We start from the raw sequence: 16085 nt of genomic DNA, 5'->3' as shown, positions 1-16085 counted from the left end.
CGCATCTGTTGATAGATACTTGTATTGTTTCTATTCCTTGGCTACTGTGAATTATTGATGTCTTCCCTTCAATATGCCCAGATTCTACCTAAATATATCTCTCTACTTCCTCTCACTCTGAATATTTTGCTTTTCAAAGAATATTCCTTGGAATATTCCATGGAAGAAGAAAATGAGACAAGCTTTCTGGAGAAAGGAAGTTTTCAGTGCCTTGATCTCGGCTGACTGCAACCTCTGCCTCCTGGGTTCAGTTTTCAGTTAAAGAAATGATTTAAAAATTTTTTTCACTCAACTAGAGATTTTATGATAATGCAACACAGATAAAAGATAATGCAATCCTTCCAGACCTAAAAATATGTGGCGTCCACATTTTACAGGTACATTTTCACGGAGAAAGATAAGAACTGGTGATTTGTTTGCAACAAATCTTTGCTCTGGACTTCACTGAGTAAAGTTTTTTTTTTGCTTTGTTTTGTTTTGTTTTGTTTTTGAGATGGAGTCTCGCTCTGTCGCCCAGGCTGGAGTGCAGTGGCGTGATCTCGGCCTACTGCAAGCTCCGCCTCCTGGGTTCACGCCATTCTCCTGCCTCTGCCTCCAGGAGAGGCGCCTGAGACTACAGGCGCCCACCACCGCGCCAGGCTAATTTTTTTGTCTTTTTAGTAGAGGGGGGGTTTCACTGTGTTAGCCAGGATGGTCTCGATCTCCCGACCTCGTGATCCACCCGCCTCGGCCTCCCAAAGTGCTGGGATTACAGGCGTGAGCCACCGCGCCCGGCCTGAGTAAAGTTTTATATTGGGAAGACATAAAAATGTGGAGAGAAATGAGATCCAATCTATGGAATGCTTAAAAAAATAGGTGTAGGCGCAAGTTTTCTGTATGTCCTTGTATTAAAACTTTTTCATACTGAATCAATTGTAAAACCGATTATTTACCCAATGCATGTTGTAAGCAAAATTATATGCTATTGAGTACAATGTTTAAGCTATTGATACTGAGTATAAACACAAATCTTAAAATCTGGTTATCCCCCAAAGACTTCCTCTGTTTCTCATAATGTGCCCAGTAAGTTCCTAATGTTTATTACTGTGTTGGTAGAAAATTTCAGCCCCGATCATTTCCATCTTGATTTGCTGACCTGGGTGCAGGTTCTTATGACAGAGGAAAGACTGTCTTTGTAAGTTATTTTGGAAGAATAGAAACTGTGAAAAATGTATGGCTTCTTTGGTGCTCATGAGGTATTTTGATACTGCATGCTGCCCCAATATCTAAATTATACATCTGCTCCTCTTTTACAGCTTTATCTTAGGTGGAAGGGACTTCAGCTAAGTTGGCTAAGGCCCTTCAAATTAAAACTCTGTTAGTTTTTCTCATGCTTAGCGAGAAAGATCCCAACTTTCTGCTATGAAACTTCAAGTTATAGTTTTTTCAATAACCTGCAATTTATGTCCAAGAAGAAAGGAAGATTCAATCTATCTTCAGTGATGACCAGCATCACTGAACGGTTATCTGGGCCTGTTGTGGATTGTGAATATGACAATATTTGAATCTCTCTGACGAGGTATAAGAGAGGGACACTCACTTTTGAATATGCAGGGCTGTTTCCGTGATGGAGGAAAGAGATTGGAGGAATGTAGATTTATGGGTGAAGTTGTTTGGCTTGGAAGTTGGATGGTCAGTTCCAGGTGCTACCATTGGTGCTGAAGGAGAATGTTTCCAAAATGTCTTTGGGGAAATACAATTTCCTATCGTTTTGTTTAGTTGACACAAATTCTTACTCAGCAGGGGCCCAAAGTGCAATTGGTCTATATTATCAACTCCTCTATACATATTTAGAGACTTCGCAGGTATCAAGTCATTACCAGGAGCACCAGCTTAGTTGTTTCATCTTCTACAACCTCATTAGATTGACTGACTGTAACTTCTTTCAACATAATCTCCAGAAAACAAGTTTTACTGCATACCTTCAACCTTAAAATGTCTCCTTTCAGCCTTGTCCCTGTACTATTAGTCCTATTTGCCTTGCATGGATGTGAGATGGTACACAGTGATTTCACTTATAATTTTCTTTCTCTTCCTATATGGTAACATAACTGATAAGACACAAAGAAGATAAAAAAGACATATAATGTCTGATATATTATTGTTGGGGTACAGTTCTTTATTGAGAATAAGAGTTTCTTTTCATGTATTGGTCTAGCTATTTAGTAGTATAGATAGATCACAGGAAATTGTAGACTTGGTGTATTTAGACATCAACAAAAACATTTTCAAAGTAGTCTTTTCATTGGAATGGGAGAATATAAGTTCCATAAGTGGTTAAAACATCTTACCTCGAGACTCACTTGCAGCCAAAGTATAAGAAGGAAAAAAAACACATAAATGTCTCTTCCCATGTGGTCACAGCTATTTGGGAGGCTGAGGTGTAAAAATCACTTAAGCCTAAAAGCTTGAGGCTGCAGTAAACTATGATCTCACCACTGCACTCCCTCCTGGGTGACAGAGCAAGACACTGTCTCAAAAGAGAGGAAAGAAAAGAAAAGAGAATAAAAGGAAAGGAAAGGAAAGGGAGAAAGAAAGGAAGGAAGGAAGAAAAAGAGAGAGAGAAATAAGGAAAGAAAGAAAGAAGAAAGAAAGGAAGGAATGAGGGAAGGAGGGAAGGGGGAAGGGGGAGGGAGGGAGGAAGGAAGGAAGGAAACTTTAAAAAATCTTTCTTCTTGATGTTGTTATGGATTTTTCTCTGAACCATGATTGATATAAAAATTGGAGACATTGAAGTACTAAACAATAAAGAAAAGGAGATAGCATTGTTTGGCATGCTTGAACTAGTAATCTTATTACAAACAAATGTAGAGGTTGTAAAGGTCTACAATTTGCCCACAAAACCAACGGCTTGATTACAAGAATAGCATTCATTTGCTTAACTAGTACTTACTGAGCACCCACTATATGTTAAGCTCCATTTTAAGCACTGAAAATGTCACTCACTTCAAATCTTTCAGAAGTTTTGTTTTACTGTGAGTACAAAGAGAACTGACTTCATGATGTGGTTATTTACCAAGCCGTCACTTCTTAGCTACAAGTCTAGAATCAACAGGTTCTGCAAAATGAATTCTGGAATGCATTTATTGCTGTATGACCTAAAATCACGTTTTGGCAAAATCTTACCTGAATAGATGAGAGGATATTTAGTTTTTTTTCCCCTAAGTATAAACAGGTGATAGTAAATAGAGTAACTTGCTGCGAGTGTCACATATATTATGTAGAATATGCATTTTATCACTATTTTAAATCTGAAAGACTGAATTTGACATGTTTTGAGATAAGAGTTTAGGGTAGAGTTGCGTATCTGCACGATCTTAGACTACTTAAATAGAAACTCAGCACATAATCCAATGGAAAAAGAGATTTCAGAATGGGACTAATATGACAACATCTGGATTATTATGTTCAATAAGGTGGACCATCATAGGAAATAAATCAGGATTAGGAATAATTACATGATAAACATTTAAAGGACTGTTGATATTGGTTCACCCATCAGGAAAGAAGTCTTAGGGTTTTTAATGCAGATATCTTTATACATCTAGAAAAAAATTATGTATGAATATAATGGCTAATATATGGTTATTTTATTCTGGAGATCAGACCTAAATATAAGGAGTAGATATTATATGTTTCAGAGAAGTATATGTCTCTCTGTCTCTCTCACTCACTGTCTCTGTCTGTGAATATATATATACACACACACATACACACATATGCATACATATATTGATAGTAAATACCATATATACATATACTAAATAATTAAATGAAACCCACATATATATGAATGAGATAGCTCAGGGTAGGGTAGTGAGTTTTGAATCAATAGAAAGAATAAATAAATGTCTGATGAATAATCATCAAGACGAAAAGGTTTGGTGGTGGCTCAAGGATTTTGTAAAGGGTTGAATTAGAGAATATAATACAGTTTGAAAGGGGGCAATGTTCTTCAAATGTTAACATTTACAAAGACAAAGTGACTGGTCTTCCCACTCTAAGACCAATGGAACACTTGAGAGTGACTCATTTAGGTCATGCCTCATCTGATGTTAGAGACACAACTTCTCTTAGAGACTCTCCTTCCAAAGAAAAAATAAAGGCCATGGGGACCAATTTCAATGGCGGAGATCCTTCCCAGGTTGGGGAGGAAAAGAGAATTATTTGGTACACTATTCCCAAATATCCTATGTGGAAATGAGCTAGAATAACCCCTTGAGAGTTGTTTGTTTAACAAATATATCTCTCATCAGAATTAAGAGTAAATACTGAGGATATAGCAAACAACCAATATTCAGGTCATGCTCAGAAACCGCAAGGAGAAAACTGTGGCTCAGGTAAGAAAAGCCAAGGATTCAAATACGGGAAGAAAGTTTAACCATTTCCATTTGATGGACATTGGTTGAGAATATGAGCTTGGGTTTTGGGTTAGATAAACCTGTGTTTGAATTCCTTTATAACACATATTAGTTGCGTGATCTTAGGCTAATTGCTTAACTTGTCTAAGGCTCAATTTCCTCACCATAACAATATAAATAAAATAATATATTGTCTTTACTTTCTTGTTTTTTACTCACTTTTCTTTTCTCTGTCTCTCTAACAGATTTTTCTCTGTTGCCTGGGCTGGAGTGCAGTGGTGCGATCTCAGCTCACTGCGACCTCCTCCACCAGGGTTCAGGGGATTCTCATGCCTCGGCCTCCAGAGTAGCTGGGATTATGATCATGTGCCACCACACCTGGCTTATTTTTGTAATTATAGTAGTGATGGTGTTTTGCCATGTTGGCCCAGCTGGTCTCGAACTCCTGAACTCAAGTGATCCACCCTCCTCGGCCTCCCAAAGTGCTGGGATTATAGGCATGAGCCACCGTGCCCAGCTGTTTTTTACTCACTTTTTGTCTCACAGTCATTAGGCATTCATTTCTGCCATTATGTTGAAATTGTCAATATTACCAAAGACCTAGTTGCCCCAAACAATCAACACCTCTATGTTTATATTAATTGATAATTCTATATTTTTCACTATTAACCTACCATAGTATGCACTCCTATAAACTTCCCTTTTCATTGTTTTTTGTAAATACAGATCAACTTTGCTATCCTCTTACATCGGTGGCTGCTTCTTTGTCTTATCTCCTTTGAGATCTTTCTTTTTACTGAGAGCAAAATTTGTCCTAGTTTCCCAATGTTTCTCTCCAAACCTCTTTTTTATTTATTTATTTTTTTTTTGAGACAGAGCCTTGCTTTGTCGCCCAGGCTGTAGTGCAGTGGCACAATCTTGGCTCACTGCGACGACCTCTGCTCCCCAGTTTTTTTAAAGCAATTCTCCTGCCTCAGCCTCCCGAGTAGCTGGGATTACAGGCGCTCACCACCACACCCAGCTAATTTTTGTATTTTTAGTAGAGACAGGGTTTCACCATGTTGGCCAGGCTAGTCTCAAACTGCTGACCTCGTGATCCACCTCAGCCTTCCAAAGTGCTAGGATTACAGGCATGAGCCTCTGTGCCCGGCCACCTCTTCCATTTTAATTTGTACTTAAGGTAAGATATAAAAAAGTCACTTAAAAGCTGAGATTTTTCAGATATTTTGTCTTCATCTCATGGCTTCCCATTGTCAGTTGACTTTAAATATTTATTTTGGTATATTTATTAATTTCTTCTATAGGAACACAATTTTGGGGCAATATGTGGAGATGAAAAAGTGGATTCAGGGGACACTGATTGTACAGGGTGCTTGCAGATTATCTGGAACAAAACGGAAGACTGTTCTTTTTTAACACGATCTTAATATTCTCTTTTTGTCTTCTCATTTTAGTTTATGTCTTTATAAATGGTTTCCTGAACAGTTCCTAAGCCTTTTGTCAGCATGGCAAGTTGAAGAAGCTCTGGATGATGGATCTATGTTACCTTCAGAAACTCTTGAGGACTCTGGGATAGTTGCTGTCAAAGAATCAGTCCAAAGGCACTCAGAAAGGGGCAAGAGAACAGTGAGCCAGTCATTTTTGCATCCCTCAGGGGGCCTCTATGCTTGCCTGAGAGTGATAAATTCCACTAAAGTTATGACTCTCACTTTTGTCATGTATCACATTCTAGGAGACTCCCTAAACTATTAGGGCAACTATTCTCCCTGGAATATTTGGGTATGTGGACAGTTTCTGGTACTACCAAATTTGCCACAATTAAATGCCAGTGTAGCTGTTTTGCTAGAGACTGCAGATGTTAAATAGACGGCTATCTTTAGGTCAATAAAATATACTTATAAATTGTATTAACTATTTCCCCAGTAATTACCACACAGTTTTAATAAAACCCTGTGCATCTGAATGTCCCAAACGCAGCTCAGGTTTTGAAAACACGACTATAGTTTAAGAATAATCAGGCCTCCTCCGGCTTCCTCCATCTGGTCCATTATCTGGGTGACAGTAGATCCAAATAAGTGGTTAGCTCTTATCCTGTACAACAAATTTTGGCATTTATCCATTCCCTTATAAGGCAACACTGGAAGGTTAAGAGAACTTATAATGATATACACATCACTCCTGTGGAGGTAGATAAGTTTTGCCACGTTAAGCACTACGCAGGTCATAATTCAGTGGATCAAGTTAGTTAGCAGTGTTTTTAGTATCCATATGAACATAGTCTCTGCTACTGCAGTGCCTAGACTGACATTTTTGTTATCAACAGTGTCCCCTGAAGTAGCAGCCCTTTCAAAAGTCCTTTCACCTTTCCTCTGTCCATCTCTCTCCACCAATAATTGCTTATATTAGAGATGTCACTATGTGCCAAAATTCTGAAACATATAATTATTATTGTTTCTATAGGTTTTTATAAAATAAAAAAGGTGCAAAGATTGTTATCACTTCATTTTTACTGAATTACACTTCAAAGATGTCGGTAGTAATATTTATAATATTGAATGATATTTTAAAAGACTCTGGACAGATATAGAATCAATTGAATTTGGGAGATACTGAGTTTCCCTTGTAGTTCTCTTTGTTTTCCTAATAAACCTGCTACAAAATTTCTTGGTATCACGACAACAAAAATGTTGACTTTGTAAAAGTGTAATTATAAATATAAATAAATATTAATTATAAATAGACTTCATAGTTCCCTATGAGGATCCTTGTGAATTTTTCTCAATACGAGTCTTACAGATTCATAATGATTAGAGGGTCTATAAGATTGTCTCCATCAGCAACATAGTTGCCATATTTTCTCTCTGGGAGTGCTTATCTTTTCCCTAGAACTGGTTGTGTGAAGTTTATTAACTCAATTACCAACTTCCGATATTACTATTGCTCTTCAGATCAACATACTTACAAATCTATGACTCTAACAAGTATTAGGCTTTTGTGGAGGCCCTCATTGTAGAAGTATGTCCTTGAAATATTTCCGTGATGAGCTTCCAACATGAGTCTCCTAATTTTCATGTTTGTCCCTAATGTGCCAAAACTCAGACTTTTTGCAGCATAGGGAACTTGCTGAGTCCCAAGTCCACTGCGTAATTACACCTTTCTAAAATGAGTTTACTAACTTTACCCACTTGTTCAGGTTTTCAGATTTCTGTGGAAACTCACAATAGATGAGTTATTTTCTTTCGTTTTATTTTATTTTATTTTTCATAGAGACAGAGTCTGACTCCGTTGCCCAGGCTGGAGAGCAGTGCTGCAATCATAGCTCCCTGCAGCCTCACAGTCCTGGGCTCAGGTGATGTGTGCCCCTGTGCCCAGCTAATTTTTACCTTTTCTTTTTTTTTTGGTGGAGGCAGGGTCTAGCTATGTTGCCCAGGCTGGGTTTTCTTCTTATTCACAGTCCACTTGAGATAGCAACATTGATCACAATATTTCTCAGTCATTTCTATTGAATAAGCATTTTCCTCAGTGGTTAATCCTAAATACAGCTGTCCCATTAGTTTCAAGAGAAAAAATTTGAGCTGACTCAACTTGGATAGTAACACAGTAAGGGCCCATATGATAAATAATAGGAGGAGGAATAAAAGAGTAAAGAGAATAAAAGGGAACAAAGGAGTCCTATTTGGGACCAAGAGTCAAGGCTATGAGCACAGATGTAAGATGAGTGTTGAAAAAATAAAGGTTGTATGCTTCATAGTGAATTGGAATTATTATTCTGACTATGATTATTGTTATTTGTTTTTCTAGGGAAAGGCCTTGTGAGTAGAGGCTTACAATTAATTAAGTATGAGACAATCCAGAAAAATATTTAAGTTTTGAGGTAAAAAATGGCCTGATGATGTGCTACAAGAAGATTGTGAGAGAAAAAAGAAAACTGCATCTTTGGAGGTCATCACCCCTAAAAAATATCTTCTCCACCTGCAAAACCTACCATGTGGTATAACAACAGTGCTGGCCCCTTCTTGCTGACTGGCTTCTTGGGCTCAGAGGCAGTTCACTACCGGACCTCTGTGTCCTTCTTTGTCATCTACTTCTCCATCCTTTTTGGAAATGGCACTCTTCTTGTCCTCATTTGGAATGATCACAGCCTCCATGAGCCCATGTACTACTTCCTGGCTATGCTGGCAGACACGGACCTTGGGATGACATTCACTACAATGCCCACAGTCCTGGGTGTCCTGCTGCTAGACCAGAGGGAGATTGCCCATGCTGCCTGTTTCACCCAATCCTTCATTCATTCACTGGCCATTGTAGAATCAGGTATCTTGCTTGTTTTGGCCTATGACTGTTTCATTGCCATCCGCACACCACTGAGGTACAACTCCATTCTTACCAATTCCCGAGTGATGAACATAGGACTGGGGGTACTGATGAGAGGTTTTATGTCTATTTTGCCCATAATTCTTGCACTCTACTGCTACCCATATTGTGGTTCCCGTGTCCTCTTGCACACATTTTGCCTCCATCAAGATGTCATAAAACTCGCCTGTGCTGATATCACGTTTAATCACATATATCCAATTATTCAGACTTCTTTGACTATCTTTTTAGATGCTCTAATCCTCATCTTTTCTTATATACTAATCCTCAAGACAGTGATGGGCATTGCGTCTGGACAACAGGAAGCTAAATCTCTCAACACTTGTGTCTCCCATATTAGCTGTGTCCTAGTATTTCACATCACTGTGATGGGACTGTCATTCATTCACAGGTTTGGGAAACATGCACCTCATGTGGTCCCCATTACCATGAGCTATGTCCATTTTCTCTTTCCTCCATTCGTGAATCCTATCATTTATAGCATCAAGACCAAGCAGATTCAAAGAAGCATTGTTCGCCTATTTTCTGGGCAGAGTAGGGCTTGAGCCCTTATTTCAGAATCTCAAGATCTCTAGGATTTCTGGGCCTCTCCCATTACTGAAAAGGAACCCTGGTTTTATATCCACAGTTTTTTTTCCCTCAGAGTTAGATTTAACTTTAATTATCACATGAAAAAGCTGATGTGAGCAAGAAATTTTTATACGTGTGTGTGTGTGTGTGTGTGTGTGTATCACCTAATAAAGAGGGAATGCCAGTGATGCTGAAGAAAAAGAATACAGGAAGCAGAGGAGATATAACAATCCAAAAGAAGAGTAACTACGATTTCAGAAATAGTCAAGATAAGTGGACTAAAGCAACTTGGGTCAAATACAGTTCATCTAAAGAAAAATGTGCAGTTGGAGGTACATTTTATGTGTCTTCTAAAGGTGAATTTGAATAATACATGATCATGTTTTTCATCTCCATACTTTGAATCTAGTTACTCTGAAAAGGATCTTGCTTGATTAGTAAGCAAACTTGTGTGAGGCTAAACAGCAAATATCTAGAACTTTAGGAAGCTTACTCACGAAATGTAATTTCCCTTAGTAGATTGGCATATTTTACTACTAAAAGGCGTGTGATACAGACTAACAGCTAAATAGCAGCAAACACATTTCTTATCATCTAGTGGAAGCCAGATATCCCAGCCCCGTTTTCCTTCTTCCCATTGTCTGCTGAAACTAACTTAATACTTTTTCTTCTTTCCAGCTTTCTATTTTGTCTCCTGACATTTTTCTTCTGAAAAAAATAACCAACTATAAATTTAGATATCACCACCCGTTTCTATTTCCCCTCTTGCTTCTCACATAAAAAATCTCGAGACTTTTTCACTTCATGAAATAGTTTTGATAATTAATGCAAAAACTTGGCAAAGGTAATGTTATATTTTAGAAATTTTTCACTGATGGAATAGTTTCTTCCTTCAACCTTCTTCAAAGTGTTTGTAAGTCTTTATGCTGTTCATTGGGTCTGAACCGCAGTCTACTACTTGCTATTAGTGTCACAGGGGATGACAATTTCTTCATCTACAGTTAGTTCTGTGCTAGTATTTGCAGCTGATGTCCTTATAGGAAACTAATCTCAAAAGTTGCATTCATTCCTCTCTGAAGACTGCTGTTTCTTCCAATTTTTAAGTTCTCGTTGAGCTTGCTTCTAATATTTTCTTTTCTGATTGAAAGTCCATGTTCAGAACCCAGTATATAATTATTCCACTCTAAATTCTCTCTGCTTCACTTAAGAAATCTTTCATATTTATTTTACATCTGGGCAGTGAGCACTCTGAAAATATTCCAGAGATTTGATAAGAAAATACTTACTGAAAACTAAAGCTAAATAATGCAGTATTTCTCCAAATTAGAAGGGCCATTTGGATGCAGGAAAAATAAAAACTAATAAATGACTACTCCTGAAGGATTCAGTTATTGTGTGAATGGTTTGTGAGAGTTCTTTGAAAGTAGGACGTGGGGGGTTTATTCACTGTCATTTTAGTTGTTATTCTCTGTGTAAAATTTATTTATTTGTTTTTCCAAAGTTGGCATACAGAGTTTATTCTATTTAGAAACATCGTTTTCTGGTTGCCTTTGTTGTTTGGTCTAAAACGCACATTGTGCTAACATACAAACTACATTTAGGAAAGCTGCATCTTTACTGACCACTGAAAGGATGTCGGTAAGAGTAAAAAAACATAGTGGTATTAAAATTTTCAGGCGAATAAGGGTTTTTTGTAAAAATGGCAAATGTGTTTGTCAGTAGGGGATCACAATGCTGTTTTCTTGATTGTTATAAGAAGACAGCCTACAACAATGTGTCAATGTGTAATGCAAACTCAGGGGCAATGTGCTGAAAAATAAGGTATGATAGCAAACTCTAAGAAACAGAGGCATCTAACTATAAATAAGAAGAAGTGGTAAGATCAAGTTGAGAGCTCAAGTTTACTCATATGTTAGCAAGGGATGACATAATATGATATTATAGCCTATTGATCTTTAAACAGCCCGTATCAATAGTCAAAAATCAATTAAAAAGGATACATTTTAAAAATCACTCATTTTCTTAAGTAAATGTACATTTATGTGTTTTAATTTTAATTATATTCATAACCTATATATTATATTTTACAACTTCTTAGTTTGAAAATCCTTTCAATTATTAAGTCAGCATCCACCTGCTGATCCAGTGATATATAAGGACATTTATTGCACCACTGAAGTAAAATCAGTGTCCTTTCAAACAAGTGCAGCTTCCAGACAAGCCTCTTAGACCTCATCCTCAGTCTCACCCTGACTGACAAGTTTGCCATACTTGAGAACCTTGTGAAGCAGGCGTTGTGTCTATAAGCTCTCTTAGAGCTCTGCTCTGAGGAATTATCAAGTCAGCACAGTTAATTCTCTGTCATACTGTGAGTTTAGTCAGGGCAGTAATTGTATTTCCCCATCAGCATATTGTCTTCCCAAGGATAACTACCTGCCATTCTGTAAACCCCCAAATTTATTAATGCAGTCCTTTAAAAATACACAATGTTACTTGTCTGGTGTGGCCAAAGCTTATTTATTTATTTATTTATTTATTTTTATAGACATGATCTTGCTCTGTTGCCCAGGCTGGAGTGCAGTGGTGCCATCACAGCTCACTGCAGCCTTGAAATCCTGGGCTCAAGCAATCCTTCTTCCTCAGCTTTTTGAGTACCTAGGACTACAGGTTTATGCCACGGCACCTGGCTAATGTTTTTATTTTTTGTAAATATGGGATCATGTTATGTTGCCCAGGCTGCTCTCCAATTCCTAGCCTCAAGAAATCCTCCCACCCTGGCCTCCTAATGATAGGGACAGGAGGCAGAGAAATTTTAGGCAGAAAAGGGCGGGGTCCCTGGCATGGGTCCTACCCTCCAGCCTGGAACATGGCCATTCCTGAGATATTTCTCTCAGCCAGAACTGTTTCACATTCACATTTTAAGTGCCAGGTCTTTCTATCTTTCTAGCTGTCTTATTCATGCACTTTCTAGAAATCACTTGTATATTAACATGCCTATATTATATTTACATTCCCTTCATTTCTTTATTCTCTGTTTGTCTCATGAATATTCCCTCAGGAAACACCCTCCCATGCCATTCCCTTTATCTAGCTTCTTATTCATTCCTCTTGCTGTACTGATTAGCCTTGACTCCTCTTATAGCTCATCCCAGCCTCTTGGCATTATTATCAAGTGTTACCACAGTTGAACAGCTGGATCCAAAAGTATTGACCAATAAGGAGCAGAAAATAAAACTTGCAATGTAAATTATAATACGGATAAGCATTGGTACTAAACCTGAAGTTAGTATTTTACTCCATACTTACAAGGAAGATCTACAAGTATTTCTCTAAGGTAGTTTGAAAAGCCTAGATATAGAAACTGGATCCTCACATGAGTTCAGTATATAATTATAATAGAATAAAAAATCAATTATGTATTCAAGTTGCTAGTGTCTTAAGAAGTTCACATTTTTATCTAACTGATTATCACAAAAATACTTCGAGTTACTTTTCATTATAATTCCTGACTACACATGAAGAGACTGACACGTAGGTGCCTTACTTAGGTAGGTTAAGTAATTTATCCAAAACCACACAATGTAGAACCTAAGCTGATTCGGCCATAGAAACACAATATGTGGTATAAATGAGGCAGAGGGATTTCTCTCCTTCCTATGCTGTCAGATGAATACTGAGATAGAATATTTAGTTCATCTATCACACATTAAACGGGACTTTACATTTCTGTCTGTTGAAGATTTGGGTGTGGGGATAACTCAAGGTATCATATCCAAGGGATGCATGAAGGCAGGTGACTCTAACAGAAAGGGAAAGGATGTTGGCAAGGCTATGTTCATGAAGGTATATGTAAAATCCACATTAAGCTTCTTTCTGCATGCATTGGCAATGTTTATGAATAATGTGTATGTAAAAGTGTGCTGTATATTCAAAAGTGTTTCATGTGCCTAGGGGTGTCAAATGCTTTGAGTTTGTAAGTGTATACTTCTCTATAATGTGTCTGAATATCTCTATTTACTTGATTCTCAATAAGTATGTATCATAGTGAACATCTGACAAATGTTTGAGGAACAATTTAGTGTTTACCTATTCACCAAAATTTATTAAATGCCTAATTTGTATCAGATATACAATTATCTGGTGAAATCTGTAATTCCTAATTTAAACAGCTGTGTAGCCTAATTAGGGATAAAGGCATGCAAACCCATAATTTGTGTAGGTTGAAATGAGCTATAGAAAAATGCAGTATATTTATCAGAAGTCTTTAGGGTCATGAAAAGGAATGGTCAACTGACACTGCCAGGGACTCATATGTAAAAGATAACTAATGTGAAGTGACTTTAAAGGAGAAATTAGCAGAAGGTTTCTTTCCATGTCTCCTCATCATGTTACAATGACGGAAGAGATTAAAACAACAAATACATTTAGACAGCAATGTTTATCCTGGTTAGATGTTTTAATCTAAATCTATCTTGGAGTGTTAAAATGCATTTGCTCACCTACTTTAAAATATAAATGAAGGTAGGAACCTGTAGATACAAAAAGTTGGAGAAAAAAAGACAATAAAGATGACAAAAATCTATTAATCCTTGATAGAAAATGAGAAGAGATAAAACACTGGTTTACATAAAGAAAATAAGATGGATAGATAGCAGCTCCTTATAAAAGTGATAATTTGAGAAAAAATAATACTCCATATTCTGAGTTTCTTCACATAAAATAATACAAATCTGCTGTGGTAAGTTACAAAGAGATAGATTTTTTATCATTATATAAAAGATATTTTAAACAGTTATATAACAAAGGAACAGACTATGTCATATATTCTCACTTATCACTATAAACATCTCAGAAAAATCTGCAAAATCATTTCATAGCATTTTAAATAGTTAGGAATAATGTAGAAAACTGAAACAGTTCTAAGTTTCCCACAAACTTAGAGTCTCAAATGTTGCATTACCTAACTTACCTGCAAATATTTTATACAAATTTGCACATGCTACTCTAGTCAAAAATATATGTACATTATGGGTATTTTCTGTGTGTAACTTGGTTCTAGTTGCTTCTTTCAGAAATAGCCTCTATTTTTGATTTACCTGATAAAATCACATTCCTCTCCAAAGCCTTCTAAATACTTCCAGACTAACTACTTTTTAGTACATCTAAGAAGAAAAGAGTTTTGTCTCTTATCCACCTCTGAGTCAAAAAGCAGCATGTCCATCAATTGGTACATATTTCCCACAGCCCCACTTAGCTCTGGATTGGAGTTCTACTTGGCATTGTTTGCAACTACATGGACGTAAAATGCATGGATTCTCTTGAAAAAATGTTTTTGCCATGATGTTCTCTGAAAGAGACTAACCTTCCCTCGCTTTGCAGAGAAAGACTCGTGTAATCCTTGACAATGTCATCTCATCTATTTATTCCCATGTCTACCCATATGTGACCTTCAGGTCTTTGCTCTAAGCCCCTACATCCTCAATCTACACACTAGGATAGTATAAAAGTAATAGTAATAATAGTAGTAATAGTAATAACAATACAATGATTATGGCTTATACTATACACAAGACACTGTTGATATATTATTTCATTTAGTATTCACAGTAACTCTGTGCCTCAAGTACTACTGTAATACCCTTTAAGAGGAGGAAACTGAGGCACAGGGCCCTAAAGTAATATTCCAAGATGAAGTGGCTACTAATTGACAGAGGGCATAATTCAACTCATGATATTTGGCTCTAGAATACATGCTCTGAATCATTATACAATAATAATTCATGAGGAAACATTTTTTAAAGCCTAAGTTATTTGCTCTGAAATAAGATACAATTTGGGGTGAGAAAGCTTAGATTCCATGAAGTATTACAGCATTTGGTAGTCTTTTTGCACTCCAGGTCTTATTTTTACTGCTTAAACATAATAAAAAATATGGTTCAGTATGCCTTTGATTTTACAATAATATTCCTGTTATTTTTGGAAGCACAGGGTGTGGGATAATGCTAATTACTAGTGATTAGTATCGAGAGGTGACAGCGTGCTGGCAGTCCTCACAGCCCTCGCTTGCTCTCGGGGCCTCCTCTGCCTGGGCTCCCACATTGGCGGCACTTGAGGAGCCCTTCAGCCCACCGCTGCACTGTGGGAGCCCCTTTCTGGGCTGGCCAAGGCCGGAGCCGGCTCCCTCAGCTTGCCAGGAGGTGTGGAGGGAGAGACGCGGGCGGGAACCGGGGCTGTGCGCGGTGCTTGCGGGAGTTCCGGGTGGGCGTGGGCTCCGAGGACCCCGCACTCGGAGCCGCCAGCCGGCCCCACCGGCGGCGGGTAGTGAGGGGCTCAGCACCTAGGCCAGCAGCTGCTGTGCTCAATTTCTCGCCGGGCCTTAGCTGCCTTCCCGCGGGGCAGGGCTCGGGACCTGCAGCCCGCCATGCCTGAGCCTCCCCACCTCCATGGGCTCCTGTGCCGCGGGAGCCTCGCCGACGAGCGTCGCCCCCTGCTCCAGGGCACCCAGTCCCATCGACCACCCAAGGGCTGAAGAGTGCGGGCGCATGGCACGGGACTGGCAGGCAGGTCCCCCTGCAGCCCAGGTGCGGGATCCACTGGGTGAAGCCGGCTGGGCTCCTGAGTCTGCTGGGGATGCGAAGAACCCTTATGGCTAGCTCAGGGGTTGTAAATACACCAATCGGCACTCTGTATCTAGCTCAAGGTTTGTAAACACACCAGTCAGCACCCTGTGTCTAGCTCAGG

At 38.3% G+C, this 16085-nt stretch overlaps 2 protein-coding genes across 2 annotated transcripts in view; both read left to right on the top strand.

The window, feature by feature from the left end:
• Nucleotides 1-16085, top strand: part of HBE1 (hemoglobin subunit epsilon 1) — a 254659-nt gene that overhangs the window by 213031 nt on the left and 25543 nt on the right. The gene's annotated exons all lie outside the window — the stretch shown is intronic.
• On the top strand, nt 8216-9861 carry OR51B4 (olfactory receptor family 51 subfamily B member 4). Its single transcript, XM_016920248.4, has one exon. It carries the CDS (start codon nt 8387-8389, stop codon nt 9317-9319), a length of 933 nt encoding a protein of 310 aa, XP_016775737.2. The 5' UTR covers nt 8216-8386; the 3' UTR covers nt 9320-9861.

This window comes from Pan troglodytes, chromosome 9 (assembly GCF_028858775.2).
Source record: "Pan troglodytes isolate AG18354 chromosome 9, NHGRI_mPanTro3-v2.0_pri, whole genome shotgun sequence".
In the NCBI taxonomy this organism is placed as follows: Eukaryota; Metazoa; Chordata; class Mammalia; order Primates; family Hominidae; genus Pan; species Pan troglodytes.
This window is presented reverse-complemented; position numbering and strand designations above follow the sequence as displayed.